General features: G+C 37.7%; 1 protein-coding gene across 2 annotated transcripts in view; it reads right to left on the bottom strand.

The window, feature by feature from the left end:
- The window catches only part of RIC1 (RIC1 partner of RAB6A GEF complex), a 135251-nt gene that overhangs the window by 84037 nt on the left and 30237 nt on the right, over positions 1 to 20977 (bottom strand). For both annotated transcript variants that reach the window (XM_037036337.1, XM_037036338.1), the window contains exon 2: positions 1132 to 1239. In XM_037036337.1, coding sequence (XP_036892232.1) covers positions 1132 to 1239 — 108 coding nt within the window. The remainder of the gene's footprint in view (positions 1 to 1131; positions 1240 to 20977) is intronic.

Genomic DNA, 20977 nt, shown 5'->3' with positions numbered 1-20977 from the left:
TCAGCTGTCGAAGCTTAAAAGCAGCCACAGACAGTAGGTAAATAAATTAGCATTTTCATGGTCTCAGAAATGTTATTTATAAACAATAAAATTTCAATTTCACATAATTTTCAACTGCCAAATACATTATACCTCTTTGATTTTTTCAATCATTTACATACATAAAACTATTCTTAGCTCATGGTTCATACACAAACAGGCAGCAGGGTAGATCTGGTGTGTAGCTGGCAGTCTGTAAGACCCCTGCTGTGGGAAGAGAAACTTCTTAGTATATTTGACCGTGCGGATCATTTCCAGACTACTAACGCAGTCGGCATCATAAAGCATGAACTAGCAAAGGATAGATAACAGAGAGATAAGCTAGTGTAGTAGTTAAGAGTACAGTAAATGGAATCAGAGTACCTAGGTTTAAATTCCTTCTCTTTGATACACACCATCCGTGTAACTTTGGATAAAACTTATTTTCTCAGAGTCTCAATATACTTATCTACCATGAAGGATAACTGTATCTACTTCAAAGTGTTGACTTAAAAATTGAAATGAGATGATCCACAAAAACTAGTTATCTCACTAGAAGTACTTACATAAGAAGTGCTCAGTAAATGTTAAGCCATACACATTATGCTTATTAAAATTAGGTAATAACGACGGTTCAAGAGATGACAGTGACAAAATATAAACTGAAAAAGGTAAAATTAATCAGACCTAAGAACATTAATGGGAAAAAAAAGAATGCAGAAATAGATCCAAAAGCAGATGAGAATTAGTATGATGTAAACACAGTTTATCATTTTTGTGAGACAATCTTGGGAATGGAGGGCAGGACTTAAACACAAATTTGGGAGTACTGTATGAATACAGAGAAAAGCTTTAAAAATCTGGATTAACTAGATTTCAAGGACAAAACAGGAAAGTGAGAAGAATAAACAGAAAAGGATATGGGCACTACATTTAGAAATGGAAAAGTATCGAAAAAAGATATAGTAAAAATAACCTGAATAGAAGATTTGGTTCAGCAATTTTTTAATTACAGAATATATGCGCCAGTGGGTTTGAAAGACTGAAAGGAAGTCACCTAAGAGATTCAAATTTAAACGCAATGTAATGATTTCAAAAGAAAAATCTACTTACTGACACAGCTATCATTGTACTGTCTGGTCTCCATTCAGCTTGCTTGTAGGATCCAAACTGAGAAGATGACTTTGCAGGTTCTTTGTAGGTTACAATTAACACACTAGGCTGGAAAAAAAACAGTTGTGTTGTATTAATGTCTCGTAAGAATATAAACAAACAAATTTAAGATAATTTATCATGGAGTACTCGGAAGTATTTTAATGACTCTAAAAGTATAATAAAATATAACAATCTGATATTAAAACATTAGCTTAAATTATCCAAGCAAATCAACTAAAAATAATCAAAATAAAAAGATTATGTGAATAAGCCAGTATCTACTAAAGAAACTGAATCAATAATTAATAACTATAAAAAAAACAGGCCTTAATGTATTCACTGGTGAATTCTACCACATATTTAAGGAAGAAATTTAAGGGACAAATTCTCTAACAGTTATCTTCCAGAGGACTAACACACAGAGAATACTTTCTAACTCTTTCTATGAAGACAGCATCATCCTAATACTGAAACCAGACAAAGACATCACAAAAAAGTAAAAACAACAGTTTAATACCACCCATGAATATAGCTACAAAATTTCTCAATAAAATAGCAAATCTAATCTAAATACACACTGGGAAGAAAGAAAGAAACCTGTCTTTGTTCATAGATGACATGACTGCCTATGTAGAAAATCTGAAAGAACCAACAACAATGAAAAAAATTCATGGAAATAATAGGTGACTATAGCAAGGTTGCAGGATACAATGTTAATATATAAAAATCTATTTCTTTTCTACTTAACAGCAAAGAACAAGTACAATTTTAAATTAAATGCACTAGCAACAAAAAGTATTCATGTACAAATCTAAGAAAATATGTACAAGATCTACAAGGAAAACTACTAAATTCTGACAAACAAAATAAAAAAAGAACTAAATAAATGGAAATATATTCCAAGTTCATGCACAGGAGGACTCAACAACATTGTCAAGATATCCATTCTTGACTTCCAGCCAAGATGGAGGTGTAAGTAGACACACTGTGCCTCCTCACACAACCAAAATAAGAACAATTTAGAAGCAACAACCAGAACTGACAGAAAATTGAACTATATGGAAGTCCAACAACCAAGGGGATAAAATAGACATATTCATCCAGATAGGTAAGCGGGGCAGAGTTGGGCAGCCTGATGGAGAGGGGTCGAGGAACAAAAAGCAGTGGCACTGGGCCAGAAAGGTACCTCTGGCGTGCAAGACAGCAGAGGGGGGACCCTGGGTACACAGGCAGCGGCTGGCAGACCCTGGGCAAAGGGTGGCAACAGGCAGACTCAGACAGGTGGCAACTGTGAAGCAGGGCACTGCACGCAAGGCAGCTGGCTGACTGAGTAGTCCCACATTTGCACACAGATAGACCGGGCAACACTGGGGAGCGAGACAGACAGGGTAACCCAGGGTCCCAGTGCTTGGAAATAAAGCCTCAAAACACTGATTGAAAACACTTGTAGGGGTTGAGGTGCCGGCAAAGACTCCCGGCATCACAGGAGAGTTCACTGGAGAGACCCACAGGGTCCTAGAATGTACAGAAGCCCACTCACAGAGTAATCAGGACCAGAAAGGCCCAATTTGCTTCGGGGAAGCAGTGGAGGAGACTGAGATCCAGCTGAGAGCAGAGCAAGCGCCAGTGTTCCCTCTTGGACCCCACCCCCACATATAGCATCACAACCCAGTGACTTGGGTTGCCCCATCCTGGTGAACAACTAAGGCTCCGCCCCTCACACCTAACAGGCATAACAAGACAAAAAAAAATGTCCCCAATAGAAGAACAGATCAAAGCTCCACAGCAAATAACATGAACAGAAAGCCAACCTATCAGATGCACAGTTCAAAACACTGGTGATCAAGATGCTCACAGAACTGGTTGACTTTAGTCACAAATTAAATGAACAAATGAACGCTAAACTAAGTGAAATGAAGGAAAATGCACAGGGAACCATAGTGCATTTCCTTCCCATAGTGATAGGAAGGAAAGCAGGACTAAAATCAATGGAGTGGACCAGAAGGAAGAAAGAAATGACCAAACAGAAAAGAATGAAGAATTTTAAAAAATGACAAGAGGCTTAGTAACTTCCAGGACATCTTTAAACATGCCAACATCCAAATTATAGGGGTACCAGAAGGGGAAAAGAAACAGCCACAAGTGGAAAACTTATTTGAACAAATAATAAAGGAGAATTTCCCCAATCTGGCAAAGGAAATAGACTTCCAGGAAATCCAGGAAGCTCAAAGAATCCCAAAGAAGTTGGACGACCCAAGGTGGAACACACCAAGGCACATCATAATTACATTAGCCAAGATAAAAACGAAGGAGAGAATCCTAGAAGCAGCAGGAGATAAAGAGACAGTAACCTACAAAGGAGTTCCCATCAGACTGTCAGCTGATTTCTCAGAAGAGAACTTACAGGCAAGAAGGGGCTGGAAAGAACTATTCCAAGTCCTGAAAGGCAAGGACCTGCATCCAAGATTGCTCTATACAGCAAAGCTTCCATTCATTTAGAATGGAAGGACAGATAAAGTGCTTCTCAGATAAGGTCAAGTTAAAGGAGTTCATCATCACCAAGCCTTTATTTTCTGAAATGTTAAAGGGATTTATCTAAGAAAAAGAAGATAAAAAACATGTATAGTAAAATGACAGCAAACTCACAATTACTAACAACCACACCTAAAACAAAAACAAACTAAGCAAACAATCAGAACAGGAACAGAACCACAGAAATGGAGATCACATGGAGGGTTAGCAACAGGGGAGTGGGAGGAAGAAAGAAGGGGAAAAGGTACAGAGAATAAGTAGCATAGATGGTAGGTAGAAAATAGACAGGAGGAGGGCAAGAATATAATGGGAAATGTAGAAGCTAAAGAACTTACAACATGGAAATGAACTAAAGGGCAGGAATGTGAGTGGGAGAGGGTGTGCAGAGTGGAGGGGAATGAAGGGGGGGAAATGGGACAACTCTAACAGCATAATCAATAAAATATATTTTTTTTAAAAAAGTCAGTTCTTTCCAACTTAATCTAGAGTCAACACAACCCCAAACAAAACCACAGTGAGTTATTTTAGAGATATCAGCAGAGTGATTCTAAAGTTTATAAGGAGAAGCAAAGTGTACAGAATGGCCAATTCAATATTGAAGGTACGAAATTAAGTCAGAACACTGACATTACCCAACTTCAAGACTTACTATAAAGATATAGTAATGAGCCCTGGCTGGTGTAGCTCAGTGGATTGAGCATGGGCCTGTGAACCAGAGGATTGTGGTTCAATTCCCAGTCAGGGCACATGACTGGGTTGCAGGCCAGATCCCTGCAGGGGACTCACAAGAGGCAACCATACATTGATACTTCTCTCCCTCTCTCCTTCTATTACTCTCTACAGGTAAATAAATAAAATCTTTAAAAAATAAAAAAAAATATATATATAGTAATGAAGACAAAGTGTACTGGCAAAAAAACAAAAAAAAGGGAAAGGGAAAGAAAAACACATCAATGGAACAGAATAGAGAGCCCAGAAATACACCCACAGAAATATAGTCAACTGGCCTTTATTTAATAAAGGAAAAATGCAATACAATAGAAATTGGATGTTCTTTTCAACAACTGGTGTTGGAATAAGGAACACCTAACTTTGGGCACACAAGAAGGATCGATGGGTCATACTGGATTTTCTCTGCCCTTGCCCCAAAATCAGCCCTTTTTCCCAGAGACTCTCCTTTCTTTTGAAAACAAGATGTGGAAATAAGTTAGTTTCTTGTTGCTAAGGTGGTTATCACTACTTCTAGCTTCTTGGGTCCTCTCAGAAAACAGTGGTAAACACGTGTACCTATACTAACCCATATATACACATATACCTCTTTATACTTCTTTCTATATATACATGCTTTTTAATTACATTTTATTGATTATGCTGTTACAGTTGTCCTGACATGTTCCTCTTTGCCCCCCCCCACAGCAACTGCCACTCCCTCAGGCAATCCTCCCACCATTGTTCATGTCCATGGGTCATGCATATCAAGACTTTGGCTACTCCATATCCTATACTGTGCTTTATATCCCTGTGGCTATTCTGTAACTACCTCTTTGTTCTTCTTAATCCCCTCACCCCTTCACCCACTCTCCCACTACTCCCTCCCATCTCACAACCATCAAATGTTCCTTGTATCCATGATTCTGTCCCTGTTATTCTTGTTTGCTTAGTTTGGTTTTTAGATTCAATTGTTAACAGATTTGTATTTATTGCCACTTTACTGCTCACAGTTTTGATCTTCCTTTTCTTAACTCCCTTTAATATTTCATATAATAATGGTCTGGTGATGATGAACACCTTTAGTTTTTTCTTATCTGGGAAGCTCTTTATGTACCCTTCAATTCTAAATAATGGCTTTGCTGAGTCAAGCAATCTTGGCTGTAGGTTCCCACTTTTCATGACTGGGTATTTGTCAATCCATTCTATCCTGCAGTTTCTTCTGAGAAATCAGTTAACAGTCTTATGGAAACTCCCTGTAGGTAATTAACTGCTTTCCTCTGGCTGCTTTAAATATTCTCTCTTTATCTTTAACCTTTGGCATCTTTATTATGATGTGTCTTGGAGTGGGCCTCTTTGCATCCATCTCATGTGGGACTTTCTATGCTTCCTGGACTTGCATGTCTATTTCCTTCAGCAAATTAGGGAACTTTTCCTTCATTATTTTTTCAAATAGATTTGCAATTTCTTGTCCTTCTCCATTTGGCATCCCCATCACATAAATGTTGATCCTCTTGAAGTTATCCCAGAGGCTGTTTATACTATCCTCATTTTTTTAATTCATTTTTCTTCTTGTTGTTTTGATTGGTTGTTTTTTACTTCCATATGTTCCAAATTATTGATTTGATTCTTCACTTCATCCACTCTACTATCATTTCATTGTTCTTTATTTCAATTAGTTCTTTATTTCAATTAGTGTATCCTCTGCTTCTGAATGCATCTTTTTTATGGACCTCAGCATCCATATAAGCAGTGTTTTGAACACTGTATGTAATAGATTGCTTATCTCCATTTTATCTAGCTCTTTTTCTGGAGTTTTGATCTGTTCTTTCATTTGGGCCATGCTTCTTTGTCTCCTCCTTTTGGCAGCCTCCCTGTGTTTGTTTCTGTGTATCAGGTAAGCTGCTTTGACCCTGTGTCTTGGTAGTTTGGCCTAATGTAGAAAGTGTCCTGTATGGTCCAGTGGCACAGCTTCCCCTATCTACGTACTTGAGGTGTGCCCTTCATGTGGGCTGAATGCACTTTCCTTTTGTAGTTGAGCCTTGGCTGCTGTTGGCAGATCAATGGGAGGGATTTACCCAGGCCAATAAGCTTTAAGGACTGGCTGTGACCACTTACCACCAACCTCCACCCTCCATGAAGGATCGGCTGTGCAGGAGTAGGCTGGTGGTGCTCAAAGTGGTCTGTGGCTGTCCACTGGGTACACTGGCCCTGGTGTTTCCCAGGTAGTGCAGGCCAAGGTCAGCTCCCACCTGTGCTTTGCCCAGGGCCACCCTGCATGAGCTGTAAAGCAATCTGTGTTTCTTGCTACTTGTGCTGGGCTTGGAGATCTCTAGGCAAAGCCAAGCTGTGAATCTAGACTGGCTTCTACCAATGCCAGGCCTCGGACTCACTGAGGCCAGCTGTTGCTTGTTTAATAAAATTTACAAAGTTTTGAGGCAAGAGCCAAGACCAGCCATTCATACAGAAAAGCAGCTTAGGTGGGACAGAGTCTCTGGGGATCTCCAAGGTGGGTCAAACAGTACTAGCCAGCTTGATGGAGTCTCAGATATGGCACCAGCTTGCTGGCTCTGTGGGCAGATGCTTTAGAAAAGGGACTATGGCCTTTGCTCACCTTGATACCAGATACTTCAGTTTCTCCCTGTGTACTACTGGTGCTTTTCAAGCTGGTACTCCAGTCCTGAAGCTCAGAGGAAGTGAAACTGAGTAGGTGAGTCTGTGTGTAGGTTCTTTAACAGAAACTGGTTGGGGTTCCTACAGTTTCTTTCACTGACTCAATTCCCACCAGTTTTTGCAGAAATTGTTGGGACTTACCTTCCTGGCACTGGAACCCTGGGCTTGGGTACTCCTTAGGTGTAGGGATGCAACTCATTGTCCCAAGATATCTCCCCAAATTTTTATCCACCACATGTGGGTGAGGGACCAGCCTATTCCATGTCTACATCCCTCCTACCAGTCTCAATGGAGGTGGTTTCTTTAATTCCATATTTGTCAGGCTTCTATTCAATTTGATTTCTGATGCTTTTAAGTGATGGTTGTTCCATATTTTAATTATGGTTGTGTGAAAAGGTGAGCCATGTCTGCCTATGCCGCCATCTTGACTGGAAGTCTCTCTATATACATGTTTTTATACACAGAAACACATGTGACTATAATCAAGCACATGGCAGTTCACCCTTGTCTTCTCCCTTACTTCCTTGTAACTTCTTTTACTGACAGTGAGAAACCTGGGTATCATTTCTTATAATTAATTTAGTTCTTTGTTCCACCCTACTATATATACATAGAATAGTTTGGAATTGCTAACATAGCTCTAAGAAACTAATTTACAATCATAATAAAGTTTTTACAGATAGCTTCTTTTACTTTAGCCTCAGAATAACCAGTTAAAACACTTATCCAAAGTTATATAAACCATTCTCTTAAAAGCCTTCTTTCATTTCTAAAAATGAAATAAAGTTTCTAAGATGCTAACAATACTTCAAACACGTTCAAACTGCTTGGCACAGTCTTTGCTGTGAGCCACTGTGATTCCCTGCTTCAAAAGTGCTTGGACAGAACCAGTACTTAACCCTCATTCCAGCCAGCCACCCAGGTCCAGCCTTTCACAGCCTCTTTACACACCTTCTGACCGTCCCACAGCCCCTGTAACTGCTCCAGTGCTGTGAAGCCAGCTCTCATGAGCCACCCACCATGACAATTGCATCCACCTCACAGGTCCACCAGAACTACAACCAGGACTTGGAGGCTGCCATCAACCGCCAGATCCACGTGGAGCTCTATACTTCCTATATATAGTTGTCCACATCTTAGTATTTTGACCACAATGATGTGGCTCTGAAGAATTTTGCCAAATATTTTCTTTACCAATCTCACGAGAGGGAACATGCTGAGAAACTTATGAAGATTCAGAACCAAGGAGGTGGCCAAATCTTTCTTTAGGGTATCAAGAAACCTGACCAGATGACTAGGAGAATGGGCTGAATGCAATGCAGTGTGCACATTACACTTGGAAAAAAGTATGAATCAGTCACTACTGGACTTGCACAAACTGGACACTGACAAAAATGACCCTCATTTATATGACTTTATTGAGACTACCTGAATTAGCGAAAGAAATCTATCAAAGAATTGGGTGACCACATAACCAACCTGCACAGGTTGGGGGCCCCTAAAACTGGTATGGTAGAGTATCTCTTTAACAAGTACACCCTGGGAGACAATGAAGAGAGCTAAGCCTTAGGCCGGTTTCCTTGGACACCAAAGCAGTACATGCATATTGGAAAAAATAAAAATAAAACTGCTTAGAGAATAAATAAAAATGAAACTGCTTGACATGAGTTATTTGCACTTCACAAATATCAACTAAAAATTAAAAACAAGTGCCTTGGGGGGAGGGACATAAAGGAAGATGGCAAAATAGGAATAGACATTCCACACACACACACACACACAAACCCTCCCCCCACACACACAAACACAGATTCAGCAAAAATTCACAGGAAAAAAAAGTGCTTCTGAGTAATCCAGAAACTCATTGAAAGGCACCTGAATGCTAGATGAATGTGAAATTAGACTCATCAAACCTGGTAGCAAGATTCAGGACACTCTTTCACCAGCATTTCTATCCCCATTCAGTGCCATGAAAAATCCTCCTGTTCCCAGATAATCCCTAAGGAACAAAAGAAGTGAGCTGAATGTCCAATGCCCCAACCTTTCCACAGAAGCTTCCCCAGAGGACTGGCTTATGTCTTGCTAGTCTTGGAAGACTGACAGAACTAGCATAATGTAGCCACCTGGAGGAGAAAAGAGACAGTGGCTTGAACAGAATAGTCACCACAGCTCCCCACAGCTCAGCACAGAAAGAAGAAAGATTCCAGTTCACAGCTCCTTCCTGGGCAAAGAAAGAGTTGGTCTACCTAACCAATGCACAAACTTCTATGGGGGCTACCCAAAGGAATGGCTTCTGTAATGCTTGTCTCAAGAGTGCTGCTGTCTAGGAACTAAGGGAGAAGAGAAATAGAGATTTAGGCAGGCAGTTGCCATAGCCTCTTCCCACTGACTTAGCACACTGCAAGTAGACAATAAACCCCAGCTCCCAACTTCTTCCTGGGGAACAAGTTAGTCCATAGCTCCAATGCCCAAACTTTTCTGGGGTTTGCCCAAAGCGGGGAGCTCTGCCTTGCCATTCACAGGTTATTGATGAGAACTGGCAAATCTGGTCACCAAGAAGCTAGTGAAAACAGAGCCAAAGGTTTGGGGTGTCATAACCTGTCTCCCAACTCAGCACAGAGCAAGCAGCAATAAACCCAAACTCTGAGTTTATTCCCCTGGGAAGGAAAGAGTTGGATCCAACTTTTCAAGACAGACTGTCTGATGAACAATTTCAGTCTCACTTGCTAAAGTGCACTGAGGGAATTCAGCATACCCCAGACACCTACGGACTGCAAAGAACAAAGGAAGCATGCTGGACTAACCTGAGGTTTGAGAGGCCATCAGAAATCTCTGGCCATCTGACTGGTGGGAGTCTTCTAATATATGACACCAATTTGTGAAGATGGAGAGAGGTGGCTGCTCTGTCTAGCACAGTCACCAACATAGTTAATGAGATTAAAGCACAAATAAGTCTTCCAACCAAAGAAAATAAATCTCCAATAACAAACCCTGATAAAAACAGAGATACATGATTTGCCAGACAGATAATTCAAAATAACCACCAGAAAGATGCTCATTAAGGTCAGGAGAATTATGGTTGAACAAAGTGAATTTCAACAAAGAGATAGAAAATATTAAAAAGTAACAAACAGAAATCATAGAGCTAAAGAACATAATAACTGAAATAATAAAATTCACTAGAGTTCAGCAAAAAACTAGATCAAGCATAAGAAAGGCCAGCAAACTAAGAAAGGCCATCTGGAATCATTCAATCGCAAGAGAAAAAAAAAGAGTGAAGAAATTTTAAGGGACTACGAGACATCAACAAGCAGACCAATATACACATAGAAGAGATGAGAAAGAGAAATGACCAGAAAGCTTATTCAAAGAAATAACAACTGAAAATGGAAATGGACATCTACATCCAAGAAGCCCAACACAGCCCCAAAAAGGAACTGAAAGAAATCCACACTGAGAGAAATTATAAACTGTCTAAAGTAAAAGCAAAGAGATTTATTTTTGAAAACAGAAGAAAAAGGCAACTTGTCAGGTACAAGGGAAGCCTCGTAAGACTGTAAGTGGATTTCTCAGCAGAAACCTTGCAGGCCAGAAAGGACTGGGATGATATATTCAAAGTGCTGAAAGAAAAACTGCCAAGCAAGAATATTACATTCAGCAAAACTGTCCTTCAAAAATGAAAGATAAAGCCCTGCCCAGATAGTTTAGTTGATTAGAGGTCATTCCAATATATAGGCCAAGGACATGGGTTCAATTGCTGGTCAGGGCACATACCAGAGGCAACCGATAGTTTCTCTACCACATCAATGTTTCTCTGTCTCTCCTCCTCCCCCTCTCTCCAAAATCAATAAACATATCTTTGGGTGAGGATTAAAAAAAAAAAGACTGAACACAAATAGAGTTTTCTACAAAGAAGACATACAAATGGCTGACAGACATATGAAAAAAATGTTCAATGTCACTAATCACCATAGAAATGGAAGTCAAAACCACAATGAGATGTCACCTTACACCTATCAGGATGACCATTATTAAAATCCAAAAGACAACACATGTTGGTTTGGATGTGAAGACACTGGAACACCTGCACACTACTGCTGGAAATGTAACATGGTGTAGTCAATATGGAAAATAGAGGTTGCTCAAAAAATTAAAAATAGAACTACCATAGGATCCAGCAATCCTTCTTCTGAGCATTTATCTGAAGAATTCAAGTAAGTATCTGGAAGAGATATTAGCATTCGTGTATTCACTACAGTGCTATTCACAACCACTAAGATATGGCAACAATTCAAATATACATTGTCAGGTAAATGGATAAAGATTATGTGGTGTGCCCATATAATAGAACACTTCCTCTTCAGCTTTAAAAAAAGAATGAAATCCTGCAATATGCAGACACAAGAACGAACCTTGAGGACATTTACATTTACTAAGTAAAATAAGCCATTTATACAGGAGAAATAATACATGATTCCACTTATTTGAGGTATCTGAAACAGCCAAATTAGTATATCAAAAAGTGAAATGGTAAAATAATTTAAAAATATTTTTAAAGAGGGCAAAATCTCATGTTAAGTGTATCACAGTAAAACTTAGAAAAAAACTTTTGTATGTTATCATAAATAATGTATTTTTAAATAACTCTAGTACTAAAACAAAAAGAAAAAGAGACAGTGCAACTATTTCACAAATCACTGTAGAATCTAGTATAAAAGCCTATGAAGTCGATTCTCAGACCTACTTCAACATTCAGTCCTTTGTGGCATGCTGTTTTAATTGAAGTATATGAAGAAACTCCAGTCTCACACAGATTTATAGCTGGACTTTTAAAACAATGGTAAATATTCTTTAATATTACACCAGAACTTGACACAGGGTAGTCTCTTAAAGCTTAGTTGTAATATTATCAATAAAGTTTTGGTACTTTACTTAAAAATAATACCTTGGAAAATATTTGCAACTTATAAAGAAAAGAAAAATATAATTGGGGAGACCATTGGGGGTTTATTTTAACAACAAGGAAAAGAAACCTAAGTCTGAAAGGGAAATCAGAACAGCAAAACAACTTTTTAAAACAACTTCATTGGAGGACTTTACACTACCTGACTTTAAGAGCTATTACTGGGTTAGCCAAAAAGTTCATTTGTTTTCCTTAAGGTGGCTCTAGTAAGCACCTAGTTGTATTTAACGTAATCAGAAACAATTGTTACATTGTATTGTGACAGCTGTCATATCACCGTGCATTTAAAAAAGAAACACATCAAAATCAGTGAATTTTTGTGTAGCCATTTCAATATTGAAGATGGAAGAAAATAAACAACATTTTTGGCATACTGTTATTATTTCAAGAAAAGTAAAAACAACTGAAACGCAAAAAAAGACTTGTGCAGTGTATGGAGAAGGTGCCGAGACTGATCGAAGGGTCAAAGTGGTTTGTGAGGTTTTATGCTGGAAATTTATTGCTGGATGATGCTTTGTGGTCATGTAAACCAGTTGAAGTTGATGGCAATCAAATTGAGACATTAACTGAGAACAATCAATGTTGTACCATGCAGTAGGTAGATGACATACTCAGACTATCCAAATGAATGAAAAGTATGGTGTTTTTCTTTTTTTTAACAGAAAAACCACATGGACATTTTGGCCAACTCAATATAAAGTTATAATAATAAAGAAAGTGGTATTGGCACCAAGACAGACTCTAAAGTCCACAAACAGAGAAGTGAAAGTCAATTCAATGGAGGGAGGATCACTTTTCAACAAATAGTTCTGAAACAAGTGGCTAGCCATATGAAGAAAAAGAACTTTGATCCATACTTTGTGCCATTTGAAAATATTAATTCACAAGATATTTTAGACCTTTGTGTAAAATCTAATCCATGAAAGTTCACGAATATAGGAGAAATTCTTTTGTGGCCTGCGGCTAGGCAAAGATTTCATAGATAAGACATTAAAAATGTTTCCCAAAGAAAAACTTCAATTAATAAATTGGTCCTCATGAAAATTAAGTATTTCTCTTCAAAAGATACTACTAAAAATAAATAGAAATACATGCAACAGACTGGAAAAATTACTTGGAAATCATGTATCTGCATCAATGATGTGTTATCAAGAACATACAAAGAATCTTTAAAACTCAAAAAGGAAATAAACTGTCAATTTTTAAAAGTGAGTAAAAAATAAAAACAATTACAATACTGGATTTTTAACATATAAATATCTATAAAACCATATTGAAATAAATAACTGAAAGAATGAAAGAGACATCTCTTTCCCACATTAAATTCCAATTAATGTAGAAGAAAAAGGGACATAGAGAATCATTAGGTAAACACCATATAATAACAGCTGCAGACAAGATCAAGTGCTGGATACTAAAATCAGTGAGCAAGTTTCAGGAAAAACTGAATATGTACAGTATACCATCCCCCACCCAAGTCACCCTTTAATTACAAAGGAAAGATAGTAACTTCACAGTAAAGAAACCTGCCAGACACCAACTCACCAAGTAAGAAATTACCACTAATAATAATATAAGCAAACATCATAAACTATTTGATATGACACACTAAAGACAACATTTTGTGGTATTTTTTACCAAATCCATAAGCTTATTCCATTCATGAGAAAATCTAATAAACCCAAGATGATAAATTATACAAAATAACTGATCAGTACTCTTCAAAAGGATCAAAATCATAAAAGACAAGGAAAAACAAAAGAACTGTTACAGAATGAGACAGACGAAGAAGTAACTAGACCAAAAATAAGAACGTCACTAGAAAAACTGGAGAGAATCTCAATGAGATCTGTACTTTCATTAATACTGTACCACCTTAATTTCTTCTTTATAAATATGCTAAGTGAAAGATGCACAACAAAAAAAACAATAACATGGACTTTCAGCCAAGATGGAGGTATAGGTGGAAAAACTGTGCATCTTTACACAACCAAGTTTAAAGACAACAAAATTTTGATAACAAAAATGCAACCAAAACACAGAAAATTGAACTATATGAAAGTCTAACAACAACTAACCATTCAGCCAGACCAGTAAGAGGGGTGGAGCCAGTGGCTGGTTGAGGGGGCAGGCAGAAAAAATCTGCAGGATAGACCCAGGAGCGCAGGCTGCAATTGAAAGATCCCAGGTGTGGGGTGGCAACTGGCAGACCCAGTGAGGCGCAAGGTGGCTGGCCGACCATGGTCACACATTTGCGCGCAGACAAACCAGGCAGAGGAGCGAGCAGTGAGACAGACAGCACAAACCAGGGCCCCAGTGCCAGGAATTAAAGCCTAAAAGCACTGAACAGAAAAACTTTCGGGGGTCGAGGTACCGGGAGAGGCTCCCAGGCTCACAGACAGTTCGTTGGAGAGACCCACAGGGTCCTGGAGGGTGCCCAAGCCCACACACCCGGGAACCAGCACCAGAAGGGTCTGATTTGCTTGCGGGAAGCAGCAGAGGGGACCAAAATCCAAGAGAGAACAGAACAAATGCCATTGCCCCTCTCTCATCCCGCCCCCACATACAGCATCACAAACCAGTGACTGGATCTCCCTACCCTGGTGAACACCTAAGGCTCCGCCCCTCATACCTAACAGGCGTAAACAGATAAAAAACATTATGGCTCAAGAAGAACAGCTCAAAGCCCCAGAGCCAATACTTCTAAGCGATAAAGAGATAGCCAACCTATCAGATGCACAGTTCAAAACACTGGTGGTCAGGACGCTCACAGAACTGGTTGATTTTAGTCACAAATTAAATGAACAAATGAAGGCTAAACTAAGTGAAATGAAGGGAAATGCACAGGAAACGAATAGTGATGGGAAGGAAACTGGGACTCAAATCAAGGGAGTGGACCAAAAGGAAGAAAAAAATGACCAAATATAAAAGAATGAAGAAACAAGAATTCAAAAAAATGAGGAGAGGCTTAGGAACGTCCAGGACATCTTGAAACGTTCCAACATCCAAATTATAGGGGCACCAGAGGGGAAGAGGAAGAGCAACAAGTGGAAAACTTATTTGACCAAATAATAAAGGAGAATTTCCCCAATCTGGCAAAGGAAATAGACTTCCAGGAAGTCCAGGAAGCTCAGAGAGTCCCAAAGAAGGTGGACGGACGATGTAAGGAGGAACATACCAAGGCACATCATGATTACATTAGCCAAGATTAAAATGAAGGAGAGAATCCTAGAAGCAGCAAGAGATAAGGGGACGGTCACCTACAAAGGAGTGCCCATCAGACTGTCAGCTGATTTCTCAAAAGAGACCTTATAGGCGAGAAGGGGCTGGAAAGAAGTATTCCAAGTCATGAAATCCAAAGACCTATAGCCAAGACTGCTCTATCCAGCAAAGCTTTAATTTAGAATGGAAGGACAGATAAAGTGCTTCTCAGGTAAGGTCAAATTCAAGAAATTCATTATCACCAAGCCCTTATTATATGAAATGTTAAAGGGACTTATCTAAGAAAAAGAAGGTAAAAAATATGAACAGTGAAAGGACAGCAAACTCAACAGTTATTAACAACCACACCTAAAACAAAAGCAAACCAAGAGGACAGCTAGATCAGGAGATCAGGAGCTGAACCATAGAAATGAAGAACACATGGAGGGTTAGCAACAGGGGAGTGGGAGGAGAAGGGGGGAGAAGGTACAGAGAATAAGTAGCATAGATGGTAGGTAGAAAATAGACAGGGGGGAGGACAAGAACAGTATGGGAAATGTAGAAGCTAAAGAACTTGTATCACATGGACATAAAACTAAGGGGGGGAGTGGTGGGGGAAGGGTGTGCAGGGTGGAGGGGAATGAAGGGGGGGATGGGAAAACTGTAATGGCATAATCAATAAAATATATTTAAAAAACAAGAACATGCTATATGATTCCATTTACATAAAATTCTAGAAAATGTACATTAATTTATGATGAGTGAAAGCAAGGAGATGAGCACCTAGAGATCCAAGATCAGGGGAAAGCAACTACAAAAAGGCAGGAGGAAACCTCAGGGGTCATGGGTTCATTATCATGATTATAGTGATGGTTTGATGCGTGTATACATGTCGAATGTAATCAAATTTATTTTGTATACATGTATAATTTACATTCTATCAATTATATCTTTGAAAAGCTGTTTTAAAAGGTTACAACAAATTATCTTGGATGGTTTTTTGAAGAATTCTTTAAAGAAAAACACTTAGGCAGAACTATTTAGAATCTTGCAAAAGCCTAGAAGAGAAACCTCAACTCTGACAGAAGATAGGGACAGAAAGACAAAAACAGTAAAATGGTTTTAATTTGCTTAGCAACTAAAATACATGAACATTAGATACAGGGTAAACTGTTTTACCTTTATTTTTTGTAATTTTTATATCATTTTCCTGTTTATTTGAAAGACTTTTTTTCCTGGCCTGGTAAGGTTGGTTGGAGCTTAGTTTCAATATGCCAAGGTTGCAAGTTCCATCCCTGGCCACGGTATATAAAGGACTCAACCAATGAATGTATAAATAAGCGAAGCAGCAAATTAGTTTCTTTCGCTCCTTCCCTCCCTCCTTCCCTCCCTAAAAATCAGTAAATTAAAAAAAAGAGATAGTTTTTAATGTTAGTGACCAAGAAGACATTAACCAGTTCAATCAGAAAGGGAACCTTTAAAACAGGTTTCTATTGTTATAATTAGCAATAACAACTTCCCTACTGAAGTAAAAAAGGTAAATAAAGTAGTTAAACAGAGCGACAATATTTAACCAGTAATTTTATTTATTTTTTTGGTTTTTTAAAATTTATTTATTTTTCAAGTACAGTTTTCTATTACTCCCATCCCATCCCACCCCCGTGCTCCCCCCTCCCTCCCATTTCCACCCGTCTCAGTTGTTGTCCATGTATCCTTTATATATGTTCCTCTAAATCCCTCCCCTATTTCCCCTGAAATTCCCTCCCCTCTTCCCTCTGGTCACTGTCAGCCTGTTCTCTATTTCATTAACCAGTAATTTAAAACCACAGTTACGTTTACTAATTTTTCATTTCTAAATATCCCAATATTTATCTATTTTATAAACTTTTCACTTCTAAAAATGAATAACCTCTAATTTGGGAGTCAGAAAACACTGAATCCAAGGTTTTTGCTCTGCACCCAAATCAAAATAAAAGAATATTGTACAGTAATGTGGGCTTACGAAATTTCTAAATTTTTATGTGAAACAGACAACCATCAGTTTTGTTTTACGTCTATGACTTACATCTTGCACAGATGTTAATAAATAGCACTTTGACTCTGTATACAGCACAAATCCCATGTTTAAAGGTTCTCAGTTAACTATCAAATGTAAAAAACAATCTTGTCTAGGAGGCAATTTTACTCATTGTGGCACTACCTCTCTTCTTAAATACATGTACACCTAAAAAAGTCTATTAGACATTTCCTTATAATGCATGGAAACACAGAAAACAGAAACCTAACGTTATGCATGAATCTTTTTGTATAAAATTTCATACAATTAAAGCAGATTTTGTTACATCAATTAATATCCTAGATTTTATATTCCTTGAATATCCATAAAAAATATGAGGACCTTTCTTTGTATTGTCTCACTTTGAAGACTAAAGGTCCAAAATCAAATTGTCAGCAGGGCCATTACAGCTCTGACAGCTCCATGGGAAACTCTCCCTTGCCCGTCTAGCTGCTTCTATTTCTTGCCTTACTGAGGAATCACTCCAGTCACATGGCTATCTTCTCTCTTCGAGTCTTCACAATTGCCTTCCTGCTGGGCATGTCTGTCTCCATGTTCAAATTCCCCCTGTTGATAATGGTAATGCCACACTGAATTAGGGCCTAATCTAATGACCTTATTTTAAGTTGATGACCTTTATAAAGACCCTATTTCCAAATAACAGCACGTTCCTGTACTATGGAATTTCAACATATCTTTATGGGGTGGGGGGCATGCATCAACACTTAACACTCTCTCTTTGTCAATGCTCCATAATAAGGAGAAGTAGAGTACTAAGAGTAAATAAAAATATCCTATGACTGCATGTCATACTATATGTCTATACTAAGGCTGTCCAATCATACTTCCTGCAATGAGAAAAATGTTTTTTACCTGAACTATCATATAATACATAGTAGTCATATGTGACTACTGAGCACTTGAAATGTGGCTAGTATAAGAAACTGATTTTCTTTTACTTAATTCTTAATAAATTAACATTTTAATAACATGTGGCTAGTGGTTTCCATACTGGATATACCAAAGTTAAGTTCTACAGAACTAATGATTAATTACTTAATTTAAAGAGCTGGAAACCAATTTATCTTCAAAAATACTGTGTTAAAATTGAATGAGTTTCTTCATTACAGACGTCTGGGAAATCTTCACTGTGCTAAGATACACTATAAATCTTTAATAGAATAAAATATGTATTATTCCCCAAGCTTATTTGGTTAAATCTCCCCTAGATTATCACATAGTATCAAGATTTCCTTATACCAGACTTCAGGAAATTCTATTCTACAATTGTCAAATAGTTTTGCATATATATTATGTCTGATAAACTAAATATCAAGCCTATTTAAAAATTTTATAGTGTGCAATCTATTGAGTTTTAGTACATTCACAAAGTCATACAATAATCACCACTATAATTTGAGTATTTTGTTATCATTTGAATAAGAAACTGTACCTATTAGCAGTCATTCTTTATTCTTTCCTTCTCCCAGAGCTCCTACAACCAATGGAACTACTTTCTAACTCTATACACAGGGTAGAACAAAAGCAGGTTTACGGTTGTGAGTACCAGAAACAGAGACTTTATCTACTATTATTTTTGTATTCTTTTTCCATATAAACTGTAAACCTACTTTTGTCCCCCATCCTGCATTCAATTCACTTACTCTGAAGAGTTCATGTAAACAGAATATATATATCTGTGGCCTTTTATGTCTGGCTTCTTTCACTTAGCATAATGTTTTAAGGTTCATCCATGTCGTAAAATGTATCAATACTTCATTCCTTTTATGAGTGAATATTCCTTTGTATAGATATACAACTTTGTATTTTTCCATTCACCTGCTGATGGACATTTGGGGTTTTTCTACTTTCTGGCTATGGTGGAAAGTGCTGTTATGGACATTTGTGTACAATTTTCTGTTTGAACACCTGTTATCAATTCTTTTGGGTACATTCCCAGGGTAAAACTGCTATGTTTAACTTGAGGAACTGTCAAACTGTTCTTCACAGTGTCTACACTATTTTACATTCTCACCAGCAGTTCATGAGGGTTCTAATTTCTCTACATCTTTGTCAACTCTTGCTATTGTCTTTTTATAGTAGCCATTCTAGCAAGTGTGAAATGGTATATAGTGATTTTAATTTGCATGTCCCTAATAAGTAATTCGTGTTGAACGCCTTTTCATGTGCTTACTGCCCATCTGTACATCATCTCCGGAAAAATACCTATTCAGAATCATTGCCTGTTTTTTAAACTGGAGTCACCAACTTTAAAGTGGTTCTATTACCTGAATTTTTAAGTTGACTACTGGAGTTCTTTTGTTTCTACAGGAAAATTCATTATAAGTGTTGATTAGGTTCCCTGGCCAGCTCAAGAAAGTCTAATCTGTGTGTGTATGTATAAAATAATGTAGTGGTTAAGAGGAATATAGGCTCTAAAGTCTGAATGTGAGGTTAAAATACTGGCTCTGTCATTTACTAGCTTCGTGAGCTTGAACAAACAGTTTAATTTCTCTAGTTTCTCAATCTTTTTAACAAGAGAACCTGTCAGACTGGATCCCACTGCTATGAAGATTAAATAAAAATACATCATTTGGCAGAGTGCCTGGCACTCAATAAATCCTAAAGATTGTTTGTTGCAGTTTTAATATTTTAATGTCTTAGGATCACATAATTAAAAATACTATAAAAGAAAAGTGAAAGAATTAAGATGAAAAAAAAACTCATAGACACAGCTGGCATGTCGTATGGTGGTTACCAGAGGGAAATGGGGGAAATAAATGGTGATGAAAGGAGACTGGACCTGGGGTGGTGAGGACAGAATACAACATACAGGTGATGCATTACAGAATGGTACATCTGAAACCTGCGAAATTTTGTTAACCAATGTCACTCAAATATATTACATTAAAAATACTATAAAACAAAACTCTCAATTACTTTTTTGAAATAACTTATTCAAAATTCCTACATAAGATACCAGTAACATATCACTTCATGCTATATAAAGCTTAATAATTGAGGACAAGATCTGCTGAACTCTCTGTCAGGACAGGACTTGGACCAAGGCAAATGACCAGATTGGGGGAAAAGGGCAGCAGACTACTCAGAAGTAGGCACACAAGACTTTCTGGAGTAAAATATCCTGAATCTTGACTGGAATAGTGGTTATATGATTATACACACTCGTAAAAACCAATTTGAGATCAACATTTCACTGTACATAAATTTTACATCAAAAAAGTCATCCAAAAGTAAGTAAGTAAACCATCATTTAAGAATACATACATACTGAGTTTTGTTTACAACGGCAGGTAAGATTAGTAATATATTCTAGATTATTTTCAAGAAAGATATTCTGAGTAACTGTTGACAATCCACTATGCATTATTTTCAAAGTAGATAATACATAGTGATAATACATAGTGATTATTTTCATAGTAGACAATACAAAGTACAGGGTACTTTTATCAGTAACATGGATCTCCCCTATTGAAAATGCATCAGTAATAATGAGCTCATGATTCAAACATGAGCTCATTCTCCACTTCTAAAGTGCTCCTTTTCTTAAGGGTAACAGATAATGACTCTGACTGATATTAAAGTGAGATGATCAACTTGACGCACAGGAAGAGGATACACCAATCAACTTTGGCTATTTTCTTTCTCTC

Source organism: Sturnira hondurensis, unplaced genomic scaffold (genome assembly GCF_014824575.4).
Source record: "Sturnira hondurensis isolate 20B ecotype Veracruz unplaced genomic scaffold, ASM1482457v3 Scaffold0022824, whole genome shotgun sequence".
NCBI lineage: Eukaryota > Metazoa > Chordata > Mammalia > Chiroptera > Phyllostomidae > Sturnira > Sturnira hondurensis.
The sequence above is the reverse complement of the archived record's forward strand: the minus strand, read 5'-3'. Positions and strand labels throughout refer to the sequence as shown.